At 41.9% G+C, this 16,032-nt stretch overlaps 1 protein-coding gene across 1 annotated transcript in view; it reads left to right on the forward strand.

Annotated features, from left to right (window-relative positions):
- Positions 1-4,805: 4,805 nt before the first annotated feature.
- The window catches only part of SLAIN1 (SLAIN motif family member 1), a 52,704-nt gene continuing 41,477 nt past the window's right edge, over positions 4,806-16,032 (forward strand). The window contains 1 exon segment of the mRNA XM_070380853.1: positions 4,806-5,711. Within this exon segment, the coding sequence (XP_070236954.1) occupies positions 5,098-5,711 (614 nt within the window). The 5' untranslated portion in view covers positions 4,806-5,097.

The following is a 16,032-nucleotide window of genomic DNA, read 5'->3' on the forward strand; positions in this document are numbered from 1 at the left end:
TTAATGAATCAGACTTTGTTCAAGGCATTCTTGGCTATTGATTTTGCATAAGTCAATAGTTTTTATTGATAAACCATTAAGAACAGAGTATGGTATTCTGCTGGGTTCAATTTAAGACCAGAAAAGACATACTGCAATTAACAAGCTAGGACTGCCTAGCTTTCAATTCCTGGCTCTGCCACTTTGTAGCTGGGTAACTTTGGGTAGGGGCTTCCCAGGTGCCTTAGTGGTAAACAATCTGCCTACTGATGCAGGAGACACAGGAGACAAGGGTTATATCCCTGGATCAGGAAGATGCCCTGGAGGAAGAAATGGCAACCCACTACAATATTCTTGCCTGAAAAATCCCATGGACAGAGAAGCCTGGTGGGCTACAGTTCATGGGGTTGACTGAGCGACTGAGCACACAACTTTGGGTAATTTGTTTGACTTCCTGTGCCTCAGTTTCCTCATTTATAAAACAAGACTAATTATAGAAAGTACTTCAAAGGGCGTTTGATGATTAAATGAGTTAATGCAAGTAAAGGGCTTAGAACCTGTGGCATTTAGTAAGACCCCTAGCTACTATTAAGGTAAATATTTAAAGTTTCATTTTAGTGGGCATGGTAGATGTGTGAGTGATTCATAAAAACAAAACAAATTGACCACAGAGGAAATGATATTGATCAGGAGTTAGAGCTCTGTGCTGTATCCTACTTCTGTTGTTGCTTTGAAATATCCTAGATTCTGTCTGATAAATGAATATCACAATACTTGCCCAATGCCTCGCTTGCTTGATAAGGGAATCAAATGAAATAACATATACTTTCTACATGAAGTCTTCCAAAAATTTTAGCCAAAATTAATTGTTCCTTCTTGGGCACTCCCTAAGCTTTCGACTTGTATTTTTATCATGACACATAACACACTAAGTCTTAATCAATTGTTTATATGCTTCTTTCACCAACTCGATAAGGTCTTGGTGGTGGAGACACTGTCTTACTTTTAAAAGGTTATCTAGCATCGTGACTTGAACATAATAGATACATGATAAGTGTTTATTAAAAAGGGCTTGACAAGGATACCTTGCCAAGTCAACAGAATTATTATTATTACTATTATGGTTATAGTAACTACCATTATATGTAACTTTACAGGGTATAATTACAGGGGTTGTTGGTGTGAATTCTAGTGGTAGAGTTGGGTGGGGTCTGAATGGAGCAACCCATACAGAGATTCATTTACATAAATTCTAGCTTCATATATTTTTGTTTTCTCTCTGTGTTATTCCCTTACTCTAAAATCCACACATTAATGCAGCAAGCATTTTTCTAGCTTTTAATTAGGTCAGACGTGAAATAATTATCATGGAATCTGCAAAAAGCCTTCTAATCCTCCCATGCTGTTACCATATGACAAATGAGGCTTATAGAAGTAACCAATTAGGGTCTTGTCTAAATTTCAGCTAGAACTTGGGTATTTATTTATTTATTCATCTATTCTTTAAAAAGACACTTCAATGGGTTTTTGCTAAGTGCTGGATTTGCTAGACACTGGACAAGGGTAGTGAGGACCGACATTATTCAGGACTGTTTTGCGTGGATAAACAGGAATCTCAATTAAGAGGGGAAAAAGAAATCAAAGACTGTGGTCTTTCTAAATGAACTTGAAAATGGAGCTGGAGATCTTTAATCTTCAGGTGATTTTCTCAGGTGGCACAGTAGTAAAAGAATCCACCTGCTAATGCAGGAGAGGCAAGAGACACGGGTTTGACCCCTGGGTTGGGAAGATCCCCTGGAGGAGAGCATGGGAACCCACTCCAGTATTCTAGCCTGGAAAATTCCATGGATAGAGAAACCTGGCAGGCTACAGTCCAGGGGGTCACAAAGAATTGGACATGATTGAGCACACAACCCTTGGTAACGTATCAGGTGATTTTCTCTCCTTATAGTATTTGGATTTATCAACTTGAATGAATGCAGTGGTCATATTAGGGTATATCCATTGCACTGATGGAAAATCTACATTTAAAACATAAGGGGCTTACTCTTAGTAGAATTTCACTCTAAGACAAAGGCACAAAGAGAACGGTGGTTGGGCCACTAGAAACTGTGCCAAGAATTTTCAAGACTGAATTGGGCAAGTAATCTAACTTCGTTAGCCTATCTGTGAAACTAGGATAATGGACTGTACCTAGATTTACTTGGAGAATCAGATTTACAGACTCAGGAAGAAACTACGCTGTCTTTGCAATTTTGTGGATGAATCAATTTGGTGTCCATAGATACTATTCCAGGTATAGTGAAAAATACAAATCAAAATAAGTTATTTTCTCTCTTGAATTTCACTAGAGTGACCCAGTGACCACAATTCTGGAGTGTAAGGAATGGGGAGCACTGGTGAAATACCTGTTTCTTTATCTGATTTTGAATGTGCGATAGATGGATAATTCTCATCAATTTATGGTGTTTCAAATGTATACTTAAAGTATAAAGTTTTTAATGAGATATGTGCCTTTATTTTCCATATCTTGTTTGTAAATCTCTGCAATCACCCCATGTATTTAATTTAAAACAAAAATATTTTAAAATTGAGAAGCTAGGCATGCAATTTCTTTCAACACACAGAGCTTACAAATTTGCATCAAAAAAAAAAATCAAGACTGCTTAATTGAAACCTTGACACCATCAACCTCTTTAATTACGTGTTAAAGAGACAGGCATCCTGGAGATAAGCAACTTAAAATCAGTGTGCATTTTGAGTGTTTCTGGGGTGTGTACATATGTAATTCCCAGAAGGGGAAAAAAAAGAGGTGCTTTCATAGAAAAGAAAGAGATGATTTAAAATTTCTCTATTCCTGAATTTCTTCACACTTAAACAGGAAGAGGGCAAATTTTTCTTTTTGGAAGAAGAATGCAGAATAGAAATTTAGGATGGGAACGTTTCATCTCTTTGCGAGGTCTAAATTTCAAGGAATGCTCTCTGGAGACAACAAAGATTTTTTAAAATACTAATTGCTACTTAGAAAACAGTTCTCAGGATTGACTACTGATTGCTTGGATATATTCTATACACCTTACTGAGTATATGGGGGAGGAGCAGGATTTTTTCCTCTCCTTCTCCAGAGTATATAAATTTTGCAGAAAAATGACTCCTTTTCTTTATGTCTTAATTCTGTCTTCGCTCTTCTGCGCCTATTCCCAATTTCTTTTGCTAATGTGGAACCCAGCAGCTCTTTGTTCTCATTGTATCTGTTGTCTCCCTTTGTGTTGCAAGGATACTGCTCTCTGCATCTGCCACTGAGCATGCGGAAAATCCTTCCATAGATTCTTTACTTTAGGACTTTCAGTAGAATTACTCCACTTCTCCAGGTTTTAGTAATAACCAGAATATCTAGACGCTAGACGGAAACTTGGAAAGGTGATGGGTGATACAGGTGGTTCCGGTGGTCTAGCAAGCTGGGACGCTTGGTAGGAAGACTCAGGGAACCAATTACACATATTTATCTGATTTACGGAAGATCTCACCAAACAAGTGAAATGGAGATCACCCTCCCTACACACAGAAGTTGGAGATATAAATGGGCAACTGACAAGACACAAGTGTTTCTGAGCAGGAAGGCACAGAGCTGTATCTGTCATAAAACCAACAGATACAATATGGGAGCAGTTCCAGAGGGATGTGGTACATGGTCACGCAGACTGGTATGGAAAAGTCCCAGAGCTTCACTAGACAGTGTATCATCTGAGGATGAGAGCCAGTTGTGCGGAAGTGTCTTATAATAAAGCCCTCAGACTTTTCTCCGTGTTAAACACCCCCAATTGCTACGTCAATATTAATGGAATGAAACTTGACTCAATTCTTCTGCTTAAGAACCCTTCCCCAACCCCGTTTAAAAGCAGATCTATCAATAATTTCCGGAAGATGGAAGAAAAGGCAGTTCGCAGGAGAGACAGGGGTACCCGGGTCAGAGTTCCTAGGTTTTCTGCTTTTCTTCCCCACCCCCACCCCAGCAAGACCCAAGAGCTTGTAAATTATTTAACAGATGGAACATCATTCAATTTTACTAATGTTTCTCCCACAATGATTTTTTTGTCTGTTTTGTTCACTTGAATGCTTGGCCAACTCTTAGAACGGTATCTGGCGCAGGGTTAGGAGCTCAAAGATCTTTTGTTTAATCAATGTATGATTATATACATGGTATAAAAATACTCTTTTTCGTGTTAAACATTGGTGGTAGTAGAACAGTTCAAATCAGACGACTTTAGAATAAGCTGGACACTTGGCTCTTTACCAACTGGTCACTCTCCCCCTCTTAGTGAGAGGGCGATTTCCTTTCTCCTGGACTCTTCGCTCTCTCACCACTCTGTTTTTGCATTACCAATTAGGGGCTTAACAGCATCATCTCAAAGCCTTTCCGCTCCACGTTTTTACCTTTTGGTACTCAACGTTCCCTGGCCTTTTGGATTTCGATTGGTTTAACCAGCTAGTGGCTAGTAGATGTTGTCGTTCAGCACAAGCGCTCTGGCAAAAGACCAAACCTGCGGGCATTCTCTGTACCCCGCCAAGGCAGGCACCTGCAGCGCCTGCTTTTTTGGAACACCGCCCCTGGTTCTCAAGTCTGCGCAGTTCCCTCGCCGGCCGCGGCTAGAGGAAGTGCCCGTGGCGGGAAAGTGCTGGCCGCGTCCAATCAGGCACCTGGGTTTGGGTAGCGTGGGCGGGGGCGGTGGCCCAAGGACCCCGGCCCGCGCCCCGCCCCTCGCGAGCGCCTCGGGCCCCCACCTCAAAGTCCTGTCCTACACCTCGGCCCCGCCCACCAGGCGCCCGCGCCCCGCCCCGCCCGGGGGCCGCGGCTAAAACCCGGAGCCTTCACTGCGCCCAGGGGACTGGAGGGACGCTCTGAGCATGTGCAGAGCGGCTCGGCGGCGACTGCTTCGGCGGGAGGCTGGGCCCGGGTGCTGATGCGAATCGCCCGCTCGGCCTCCGCCTAGCGTGGTCGGCAGTCCGGGCCGGGGCGGTAGGGAAGGAGCCGTAGCTTCTCCCTGCGGCGCGAGGAGCCGGTGCTTCGGCACGCCCCCACCCCCTCCCCGGGTGTCCGAGGCGCTCTCTGGGCCCACGATGATGGCGGAGCAGGTGAAATGCGCTTCGGCGGGGGGCGGCTCCGGAGCGGGCTCCGGGCAGGTGGTGAACACCGAGCTGGAGGTGAAGAAGCTGAAGGAGCTGGTGCGCATGCTGGAGAAGCAAAACGAGCAGCTGCGTAGCCAGACGGCCACCGCGTCCGCCGCCCCGCACCTGCTGCTCCTGTCGCCGCCGCCGCCGCCCGCCGCGCCGCCGCCCGCCGGGGCCTGTAGCCCCTTGGCCCCGCGGAGCCCTCCGGCCGCCGCCGCCGCCTCGGGGGGCCTGGGGTTGGGGCTGGCCTTGGCTGCGGGGGGCGGCGGCGGCAGCGGCGGCTCTAGCCCCGCTTTCCCGGGGACCTACTGCCTGCCCAGCCCGGCGCCCTCCCTGCTCTGCAGCCTGGCGCAGCCCCCCGAGGCTCCCTTCGTCTACTTCAAGCCTGCGGCGGGCTTCTTCGGCGCGGGCGGCTGCGGCGGCGGCCCGGAGCCCGGGGGCGCGGGGACACCGCCGGGGGCCGCCGCCGCGCCCTCCTCGCCGCCCCCCACGCTGCTGGACGAGGTGGAGCCGCTGGACCTGGAGAGCTTGGCCGCCTGGCGGGACGAGGACGACTACACCTGGTATTGCCGAGCTCCGCTGCGACCCCCGGGGAGGGCGAGGGCTGGGCGGGAGAGTGGGGGGACCACAGCCATCGTCCGTAGACGGGGTGACCAGGCAGATGCTGAGCTGGGCGATAAGCAGAGGCTGTTGAACCAGGGTGGAAACCTATTTTCTCATAGTTCAGGCTGATCCATCAACAGGCTGACCCGTTGTCTGGGGATGAGCTAGCTGGTCCTTTTCATCTTCTTGTTTTGTCTTTGCTGATGATTGGGTACCAAAGCTCCTCGTTAGCGTTAACTGCAAAATCCACGCTGTCTTTTTGTCACTCGGTCCTGCTTTTTTTTCTTCAGTCTTTTGGGGGATGGGTAGGGGTTGGCCTCTATCTGCGCTGTTACTGTTCTGTCCTCCCAAACCAAGACTGGGGGCAGCATTGGCGTGCTGTCCCTACCTCCTTGGTACCCTGAGCCACCTAGTGATGGCTCTCTCTTGAAGAGGTTCGTTCTGTCTGTTGATTGTCTTCATTCGCTGCATCTTTGATAGCTTCTCACTTCAGAGACTGACTTGCTTTTCGCAGTGTGCTGAACTCACTGGCTTTCCTATCAGTAAGGGTGATAAGAAAAAAAAAGCTTTTCGGGGAATGGTGTGAGCAGCTTGAAGGCACTCTGTTACCTAGGACCCGAGGAACTTGCTTAAAAAAATAAATTCGTGATTGAAGAAAAGTGAGCTTAGAGAAGCTGCTTTTATTTATTTATTTTTTAGGAACTACAAGTTATCAGAAAACTTGAGGCTGGCAGCCCTTATTCGGTTGAAATCTGTTAGCTCTATTTTCACAGATCAGTGGGTGCCTGGGGGCGGTAGTGGTTGTAGTTCTGATTTCTTTATTTGTAATGGTGCTTGCTCATGGAGTAGTCACTTCATGCCTTTAGGTTGGTTCACGTTGTCCTTGGTCACTAGAGGCAGTGTGATGTGGTCAGATGAGTAGATCCTTCAGATCAGGTGGGACTTAGGTTCAGGCCTGGTGAATGAACAGCATTCACGTCTACTTAGCAGTGGCCTGAAGAATAGTTGTAGTCCTTTTCTCTATAATCTCAGGTCCTCTTCCTGTCTTCAGGCTGGGTTTTCCTCACTTTCTTTGTGTTTCTGTTCCATGATTGCTCAGGAGGGAATGAGAGATGGTTGCTCGGGAGGGAATGAGAGATGGAGAACCTTTTTGGTTCCTTTTTTTCGCACTCTTACGGTGAGAACTGTGACTGTAAGGTTCACTAATTGACTTGATTCTGAGAGTCAAAATACTTGGAGCTCTTTCTATAAATAGGGGTAGTCATCCTCCTGATTACGTTCAGGCAGCTGGGCAGGAGGCACACAGGTTGTAAATATTGAAGCCACTCACTGCTTTCTGGAACTTTAACCATTTCATTTTTGTAAAGTCCAGGCTGTATTGTAACTTCAAATTCAGCCTGAATATGGCACCAGAAAATGCCCTCATGGTGGTTCTTAAGGTAGTTCCTAGTAACTGTAAGCCCTTTCGCCACTTTCAAATTATTTTAGATTGATTTAGTCCCCACTTGGCCTTTTCTGGAGATGTGTGCTTAAATAATAGAAGGAAACTTACTGTATTTTGGATGGGGATCGATCCTGTGCTTTAAAACTGTTAGCATTTTAAAACTTATTATGATATACTTACTATTTTACAAGTGTATTAGATTTACTAGCACATATGTTGTGAATATAATTGTAATATTTTCTTTTATTAAATGGATTTCAACTATATTTTGTTATCCTCCAACTGTTGCTAGTATTTTGATACCTAGGGTTTCCTTTTGTAGTTAAATTTTTGTCAAAACAGCAGTAAAGTAACTTAAAAAATCACCTGCGTAATGAGATTAGCCAATCAGCACTTGAGATGATTTGAAGCAAATCTAACCAGGTTTGAGTTGTAGCAGGATTTACTAATTTCACTCATCAAGTATATAGGTGAATGAATAAATCAGTGCCTTGACACTTTACGGATGTTTCTACAGACCAATGGGACACTGTTTAGAGTATCTTCTTCAGAACAAACCAGGGTTAGAATCCCAAATGGAAAAACAGGGAGGGGTTGTTAATCTTAGTGGGATGGACTTAAATTTTTTTTAAAGTCCCCTGATTTATAGAAAATCATAGCATTTTTATACATTGAGGTTTTTGTATTGCAGTACTTGGTTTATTGCTGAACAAGCAGTCAACGGGATTTACTTTTCAAAACTAAGCCCACTTGTTGATGCTTGAAGAGTTCTCTGATGTTCCTTCATCCCCATAAACCTCATCTCCCACCCTGGTGACGTCATTTGGCTTCCATGATGTGTTTGCAGGAGAGCAGCTTCACTTCCCACCCCTATTTATTAAGAAACACTTAAAGCTGACAAAATATGTACTTGATTATTTTTAAAAAAATTTTAAAATTTTACATATTCATGGTAAAAGACAAAACACAGAAGTGAATATAAAGTCACAAAGGTCTTCCCTTTTGTCCTTAATTTACTACTGTGACTGAGGTAACCTTGTTAACCTTCAAGATAATTATACAAATTAACATGCAAATGTACACATCAGTACTTTTACACTTAGCTTTCATTGTATGTATCTTGCCAGTCTGTCCCCCTGTGCCAACAGTTGGATCATTTTTTCCCTGCAAACTTTAAACTTTTTATTTTGTATTGGATTATAGCCGATTAACATTTTGTGGTAGTTTCAGGTATAGAGTGAAGGGGCTCTGCCAAACATATACAGGGATCCTTTCTCCCCCAAACCCACTTCCTATCCAGGCTGACACATAACATTGAGTAGAGTTCTATGTCTTATACAACAGGCTCTTGTTGGTTATCCATTTTGAATGTAGCAGTGTGTACATGACCTTCCCAAACTCCCTAACTATCCCTTTGTCCCCGCAATCATAAGTTGGTTTTCTAAGTCTATAAGTCTCTTCCTGTTTTGTAAGTTCATTTGTATCTTTTCTTTTTAGATTCGTTATTAAAGTAACACTGTTAAGGAATAAGTTACTGTTAACTTTTATTACCTACAATTTTTCATGCATTTTTATCATGACTTTATCCTAATGGGTTAAACAAATTGATTATTTAGAATAGTACTTCCTGCTTAAATGTCATAGAGAAAGTTCAGGAAAGAAAGTTCGCAAATGTAGGTTAATCATTGAACATTTTAGAAGTTCTTTTATGCAAGGCTACTTCAAATAAAATCTTCGAATATAACTGTTCATCTTCTGTTACAACCTAGGCAAAATTTGGCTCAAGAGAAAACAGTGAATAACAGAATAACATTTGCTTGGTGATAGTTTATTAATCAGTCAGATCTCATAGGCCTTTTTTCCCAAACAAGTTATTTAACCTAAAAGCATCTTCTGATTAAAAAAAATTGGATGTAAGAACGATGTGTTCTGCTTTTTGTTTTGAAGAAAAGCTTTGAAACAAAACAATTGTCTCATTTCTTCAAATTCTTATCTTGGTTGAATTTTAAAGTGTTTAACTTTGCCTCAGTATAGTCTGGTTATTTTAGCACAGTTCTGCTAGAATTAAATGTGTGAAAATTGAGTTGGTGGTTTCAGAATCTTAAGTCCAGTTATTACAATCCTATAGTAAACTTTACATCCTGCTCTGCTGTTGATGCCATCATATTACAAACTTGACAGCCTCAGCTCTCCAGGAGACCACAGACTAGAAAGTATAGCAGAGAAACTGATCATCAGCAGCAAATTAAAAGCTCAAAAGGACTAAAGTCCCAGTTCACGCATGAATGATTTGCTGGTCTGTACAGAAGAATGTTTTAAAGGGCTCTGTCCCAGTGTCACCAGGCTAAAAAGGACCAGGGTCCTTCTTAGGACCAGGAGAGGGAATCAGACTGGTATGAAGTGCCCATGGGAACAGTAAGTCATTAAGTGCATACTGGACCTTTCTCTGACCTATTTCAGTGTTAAGGGACTGAAGCTCCAAGGAGAAATAACTTATGTGAACCTCTTCAGTTATTTACTGAAAGAATTGACTAAAAATCAGGTTATGTGAATTCAAAAGCATTTATACCATTGATTATTTTTTTTTCCTCCAGGCATGGTTGTGACCCATTAGTAGGCTCCAAAGTCCATTTCATGGACTGACCTGTATTATTTTTTAATGAAGTGCAATAGACTATAAAATTAGGATCAGAGTGCCTGTATCTTATAATGCAAACATGGGTTGATTAAACTTATTTCAGTTTTATGTGTATATGTCCTACGTTGAAATAGTAAGTGCACTTGTGCATTATGGCTAAAGTTAGAATTTTCTAACTCCAAGTTTTTCTGTTTTAAAGCAAAATGGATTTGGAAAAACAAGTAGAAGAGCACAGTTCCGTGAGGATAGTGTAGCGCTGGGGCATCTCAGGGCCTGCACACCTCAACCAGAAGACGAGCGTATTCAGACAATGCCAAGATTAAAACATGCCAGCTGATATAAAATATAACCATATAAGGAAGCATTTATTTTAGTGGAGTAGCAATTAGCAGAGTATTGGGGTTTATGTAAAAGGGATGTGGCAGGGATTTTAACTTGCTCAGTTGGGAAGGACAGGGGAAAAGTTCTTAATGATACAAGGGTAAAATGGTGGAAAATACAAATTACGGAAAGTTTAGTGAATGAGATATTCATCCTCCTTGTATACCATCAGGGCCCTGGACAGCTGGCTAAAATCATTGCCAGTTTTGCATCAAAGCTGTTGAACACCTTGTGTTATACATATGGCACAGCTAAATTAGACCACCTAAACTGTTTTGGTTTTTTTTTTTTTATAATTGATTTTCAGTGAAAAGACCAGAGGGTACTTCACTTTCTGACAATGCTAATTGAAAATACGCAGTGTTTTCTCAGAGCAAGGGGAGTTGACTGAAGTCTCTGCTGATGTGCCTTCTTAAATGAATAACTTTGAAAACCCTGCAGGGAGAGGTTGAAATAGAGTTTAGATCTAAATGTGGAGGGAGAGGGAGTGTCTGCTTTAGGACCCTTCAATAACTAAAATTTAGACTTGATGTATCCTTTTAAATAGTTCAGTGGGGGTAGATTTCTGACCGGCTTAACCCTAGCAGGTGCTACTGAATCTAAGCTGACTAAAGATTGATTGATTGTGCTAATCAGCTACCGTGTTTTACCTTTGCTTAATATAAAACTTCTAGTGATTGAAGCCTCTTAAAATGGCTTATCTGAAAATTGACACATTTTCCTTTTCCGTGACAGGTCTGTGATATGCATGTAATTGTTTTGCAGTAACATTTATTTTTGATTATCTGCAAAAAGGTTGTTTTTAGAACCAAACGTTGAGATTAGCCAAGACAATTTTTCTAGACATTCTGAAATACATTTGAAGCATTAAGGGTTATTATGGTAGACTTTGAATATTCCTTTTGGAAGATTTGAAGAGAGGGGAAGGAAAATTAGAGTGTGACGTTTTAAATGATAGCTTTTCTAATATTTGTAGGATCCTCAAGTGTTAGACTAAGGCTTTTTAGATATTCTTGCCAGATTCTAACATACCATCAATGAAACAGTACAAGGTGAAAGAGCAATTGGTAGGAGGTATGTTGTATTAACAGTGGCAAATTAGGATATTGTAAATATTACTGGCATTGTAATGATGAGGTGAACTTTATGACTTCTCAGAAGATAAGAGCCATTTACGAGAAACACAGGTTTTACCTTGCTTATGTAATTTTGGAGACATACTCAGGGAGTTTGTAACCACATGGTCTTCATAACTAATTGCCCTTTACTTCCTTTTAAATCCAGTTCTAGGCCTAGCCAGAGACGTAGTAGGGCTCAAAACTATCCTGGAAACTTTGTTTTAGAGGCTGACTTAAAAATGATCCTTTGTCTTCATTCCATATATTTTCATAGTGCTTCTAAAGTTCTGTCAAAGTAATACAATAAATAGGATGTAAATAATACAAAAAACGCATCTATACAGAGACCTATTACAGAAAGCAACTGTCTGCTACCCCTGAGTCTTCCATACAGATACTGCTGTGTACTCCCTTAGCAGTTTCTTCATTCTTTATTTCTAAGGTCTTTATACCACATGATCTTAAAAAGCTATAGACTTGTTTTAGAAAATAAAGACTAAGCACTCTTCCCTTCATCCGCCGTATGTTCTTCCTTTCTCATAAGAGTTTTCATAGTTTCTTCCCTTAAATCATTAGTTATTACTGTTACTAGCTGAGCCCTGTTAATTGTATGTTACATTGATTTTCTCCAATCTCTTTGTTCTTCCCAAGAGTTAGTAACAGCCTCTCTGTTTTCTTTTCACTTTCTTTAATCCCTTGTTACTAATTATTTTGTCTAAACGTGCTCCTGGAGTCATAAAGTTTCTCAAGAAGGTCAAAAATATTTGATGATACCTTAAATCTGTTTTTAAAAATTTACTTTGTGGTGGCATCCCTTCTAGAACCCTTAATTCCATCGCTCCATCCTTTACTGCCGGCTCCTTAGACTAGATGCACAGTGCTCTTGTCATTGGTAACTCCTTCGGTTTCTTGGTAGTATTGATCTCCTGTTTCATAAACCTTTGTCTCAGAATTTCATTTATTCTTGTGGGTGGGGTGCAGTCTCAGTAGCTTTCTGAGGACATGCACGAGAAGGACTTTGAAATCTTGTGTATTTGACAATGTCCGTAATCTGTTCTCATGCAAGATTCATAGTTGGGCTGGCTATAAAAGTCTAAGTCAGTTATTTTTCCTCATGTGTAAGGGCCCTGTTCCATGATTTCAGTTTTTATTGTTTTACAGCTGTTGAAGCGCACTGTGATTTGGACGGTGAATTCTTTGTGACTTTTTCTTTGGTTTTCTTTCTTTACTCCTAAGGCTCTTAAGTGTCATTGTGTACCTTGTATGGGTCTGTCTCCTCACTGGTCGCACTGGGCATTTGTGGGCACCTTCAGTCTAGAACTTGATGGCCTGCCTTCAACTTTGGAAAATTTTTGGCCTTTACAAAACCTTTCTTCACTTTCATGTTGTTTAGAACTTAAAACAGTCAGATGGGCCCTGCCTGGTACAATTTTAATTTTCTTATCCCTCTCCTCCTGTTGTTAATCTTTGTGTTTTGCTCCTGGAAGACTTCCTCAACTGGATCTTTCAAGCTCACTTATTGAATGTTTTGTTTCTTCTATTAACAGTTGAAAAGTTTCATTTGCCAAGAAAGAAGTAACTGCTTCTTTGTAAATATCCTGGTTTTGTCTTGTGAATACAACATTTTTTTCTCAGTTGATGTCAGTTATAATCATCTTGGACTTTTCATCTGTTACCTGCATTGTTTTTCTCTTTAGTTCTTTTTTCCCCTTCTACTTCTAGTCTCATGGTTTTACTTAAAAGGAATATTCCATGTATCTGATGTCTTTTGTTGTCTCTTCATACCCAAAGGTGGTATTGAAATTGATCTGTCAAGGCTCTGTGTGGATGGAGCTCTTTGGCTGACTTTACTAGACATGGGGTAGGTGGTCAGTTGAGGTTTCATTACCACTAGGTCTTCTCTGGGGTTCATCTGGGTCTCCAAACATAAACTTTCTGTACTCCTGGGAGATAGAAGGCAGTCAGCTTTAGGAATGTAAAGGGGAAAACAGGGCAAGTTAGCAAGAAGATTCAGAGAAGGCAATGGCACCCCACTCCAGCACTCTTGCCTGGAAAATCCCATGGATGGAGGAGCCTGGTAGGCTGCAGTCCATGGGGTCGCTAAGAGTCAGACACGACTGAGCGACTTCACTTTCACTTTTCACTTTCCTGCATTGGAGAGGGAAATGGCAACCCACTCCAGTGTTCTTGCCTGGAGAATCCCATGGATGGGGGAGCCTGGTGGGCTGCCGTCTATGGGGTCGCACAGAGTTGGATACGACTGAAGTGACTTAGCAGTAGCAGCAGCAGCAAGAAGATTTTCAGTTAGTCCCTCTGGTTCAGTGAGGTGCTTCCTCTCTCTTTCAGCTAGGTTTGGTGTGCCTGAAGTCAGTTTCTCTGGGTCACCCTTAGCCACATAGTAAGCCTCTGGTCTTAGGCGGTGGTGGAGGAGTGGTGGGACTTGCGTATGCAGTAGAGAAGGTGATCTGAGGTCCCAGTTATTCCTTATGCAGACTTTCAAGTGAATTCTTTGCTTTCAGTCACAGGCTCACCTCCATAGTCTATGAACTGCAGGATAGGGGTGAGACGTAGTAGCAGAAAGCATGAATGGACAACGGAAGATGAAAGAGATAACTCCCTGTACGTGACCATGGCGGAGCGGGTCCCAGAGCAGTCGCAAATGCCTCTGGGACGTGAGTGCTGCTTTTCAATGTGCTGTAAGGCCATGTGGTCAAATGAGAGAACCAGATTACGTGGGCATGGAGAGATTAAGGACGTCTTTCTAAGGGGATCCCCTGCAAGTGAAAAGCAAAACACGCTACCAAAAAAACCCCCAGAATGGTGGGAGTGTGTGAAATCCCTAGGCAGGCTGGTTGGTGGAGGTTTCTAGCGGCAGGAGGAAGGAACAGTTGTCCCGGGAGATGCTGGAGGTGATTTGCAGAGACGCACTTCACATGGGCGCTGAGATAGGTTCGTAAACAAGCCAAGGCTCAGACAGTGCATGAACTTGTGTGTGTATTAAGCAGTGAGGAAATTTTATTAAAAGAAACTGAAATATAAAGAAGTTGCATGGTGACTAGTGTTGTGGCTCATGTCTGTGGGGGCTGTGGCACCTGCCTGATAGATGGCAGCTCCGGGCTCACTGAAGGACAGGATGCAGTCAGCTGCTTATTGTCTTGTGACATTTTTAATAAAGATTCATTACTCTGTAAGTGAACTGTGAAGTGCATATATTTAAAATGTACTATTTTGTATATATTGACGTATGTGTAATCCATAAAGCTATCACCACAGTCAAGATACTGAATATATTCCAGCACTCCAAACTTCCTTGTGGCCCCTTGTATTTCATTCTCTTCTGATCCTGACCACCTCCAACTCAGCCACTGGTCTGTTTTCTGTCAGTCGAGGTTAGTTTGCATTTTCTGCACTTCTTTATCAGTGAAATCACAGAGCATGTCCTTTTTTTGTTTGGTCTGGCTTCTTTAAATCAAGGTATGACAAGTCCCCTCTTTCTGAGAGTGCATTTGTAAGTCCAGCAGTTAGCCTGGGTGCTCAGCTAACACAATCGGCTATATAGTACTGTGCTGTAATAGGTTTATAATACTTTTAACACAAACACAAATAATGTTAATACATAAAAAACAAAAGACACTTTTAAACTTTCAGTAGAGTACCTTAAAGTACAGTAGTACAGTACAGCGGCTCTACCGTTGTTTTGCCTTGCTTCACTCTGTTATTTTCACTTTTGTTTCCATTGTTATTGCTTGTCACTTCTTAGTGGTACCCACTACATCACTGCTGCTTTTCCACTTGCTTACATACATCATGGGTTTAAAGATAGTGTCCTCTATACAGTCCTACGCAGTAAAGTACACAAAAGACCAACCGATTATAGAGGATGCACGCACGTTCACGGACAGCGTATGCCAGTCACGTGAACCATTACAACTTAACGTGATTAGTTGGATACGAATGCATGTTTGCAGCTTTGAAAGTTTGTGATTTGAAGGTTCTGATGTAGGGGACTTTATTTAATTATTTTGAAATTCATGTGTTATATGAATCACTAGTTCATTTCTTTTTATTGTGAGGGTTTTAGATGATAGGGACACAATAATGGTTTGTCTTATCTGTTTATCTTTTTATGAACATTGAGGTTTTCAGTTTGGGGCTATTAAGTCTTTGTGTGGACACACAGCATTTGTGTCTTTCTGGTAAATACTTTATGATTTTTGAGTGGCTGGATCAGAGAGTAGGTGTATGTTAATTTTTAAAAGAAGCTGGCAGAATCTTTTCCAAAGTGGTTGTGCCATTTTATATTTCCACTGGCAGTGTAGCAGAGTTTCGTTTGCACCAGATTGTCACCAAGGCTTGCTATGGCTAGTCTTCTCCTTAGGCATTCTAATAGCTGTGTAGTAGTGTCTCACTGGGGCTCTCATTTTTCCCTAATGAGTAATGGTGAGCATCTTTTCAACATCTGTTTGCCATCCATTGATCTTTGATGAAATGTCTGTTTAAATCTTTTGTTAATTTTTTAAAAACTGGGTTGCTTATTGAGTTTGTAGAATTTCATATGTATTCCCCTTATAAGTTCTTTTATCTGATAAATGATTTGTAAGTGTTTTCTCCCAATCCATGGTTAGTGATTCATTCTCTTAATAGTCTGTTTCAAAGAGCAGAGAGACTTGTTAGTTTTGGTGAAGTCCAGTTTTTGTTTT

This window comes from Bos mutus, chromosome 12 (assembly GCF_027580195.1).
Source record: "Bos mutus isolate GX-2022 chromosome 12, NWIPB_WYAK_1.1, whole genome shotgun sequence".
In the NCBI taxonomy this organism is placed as follows: Eukaryota; Metazoa; Chordata; class Mammalia; order Artiodactyla; family Bovidae; genus Bos; species Bos mutus.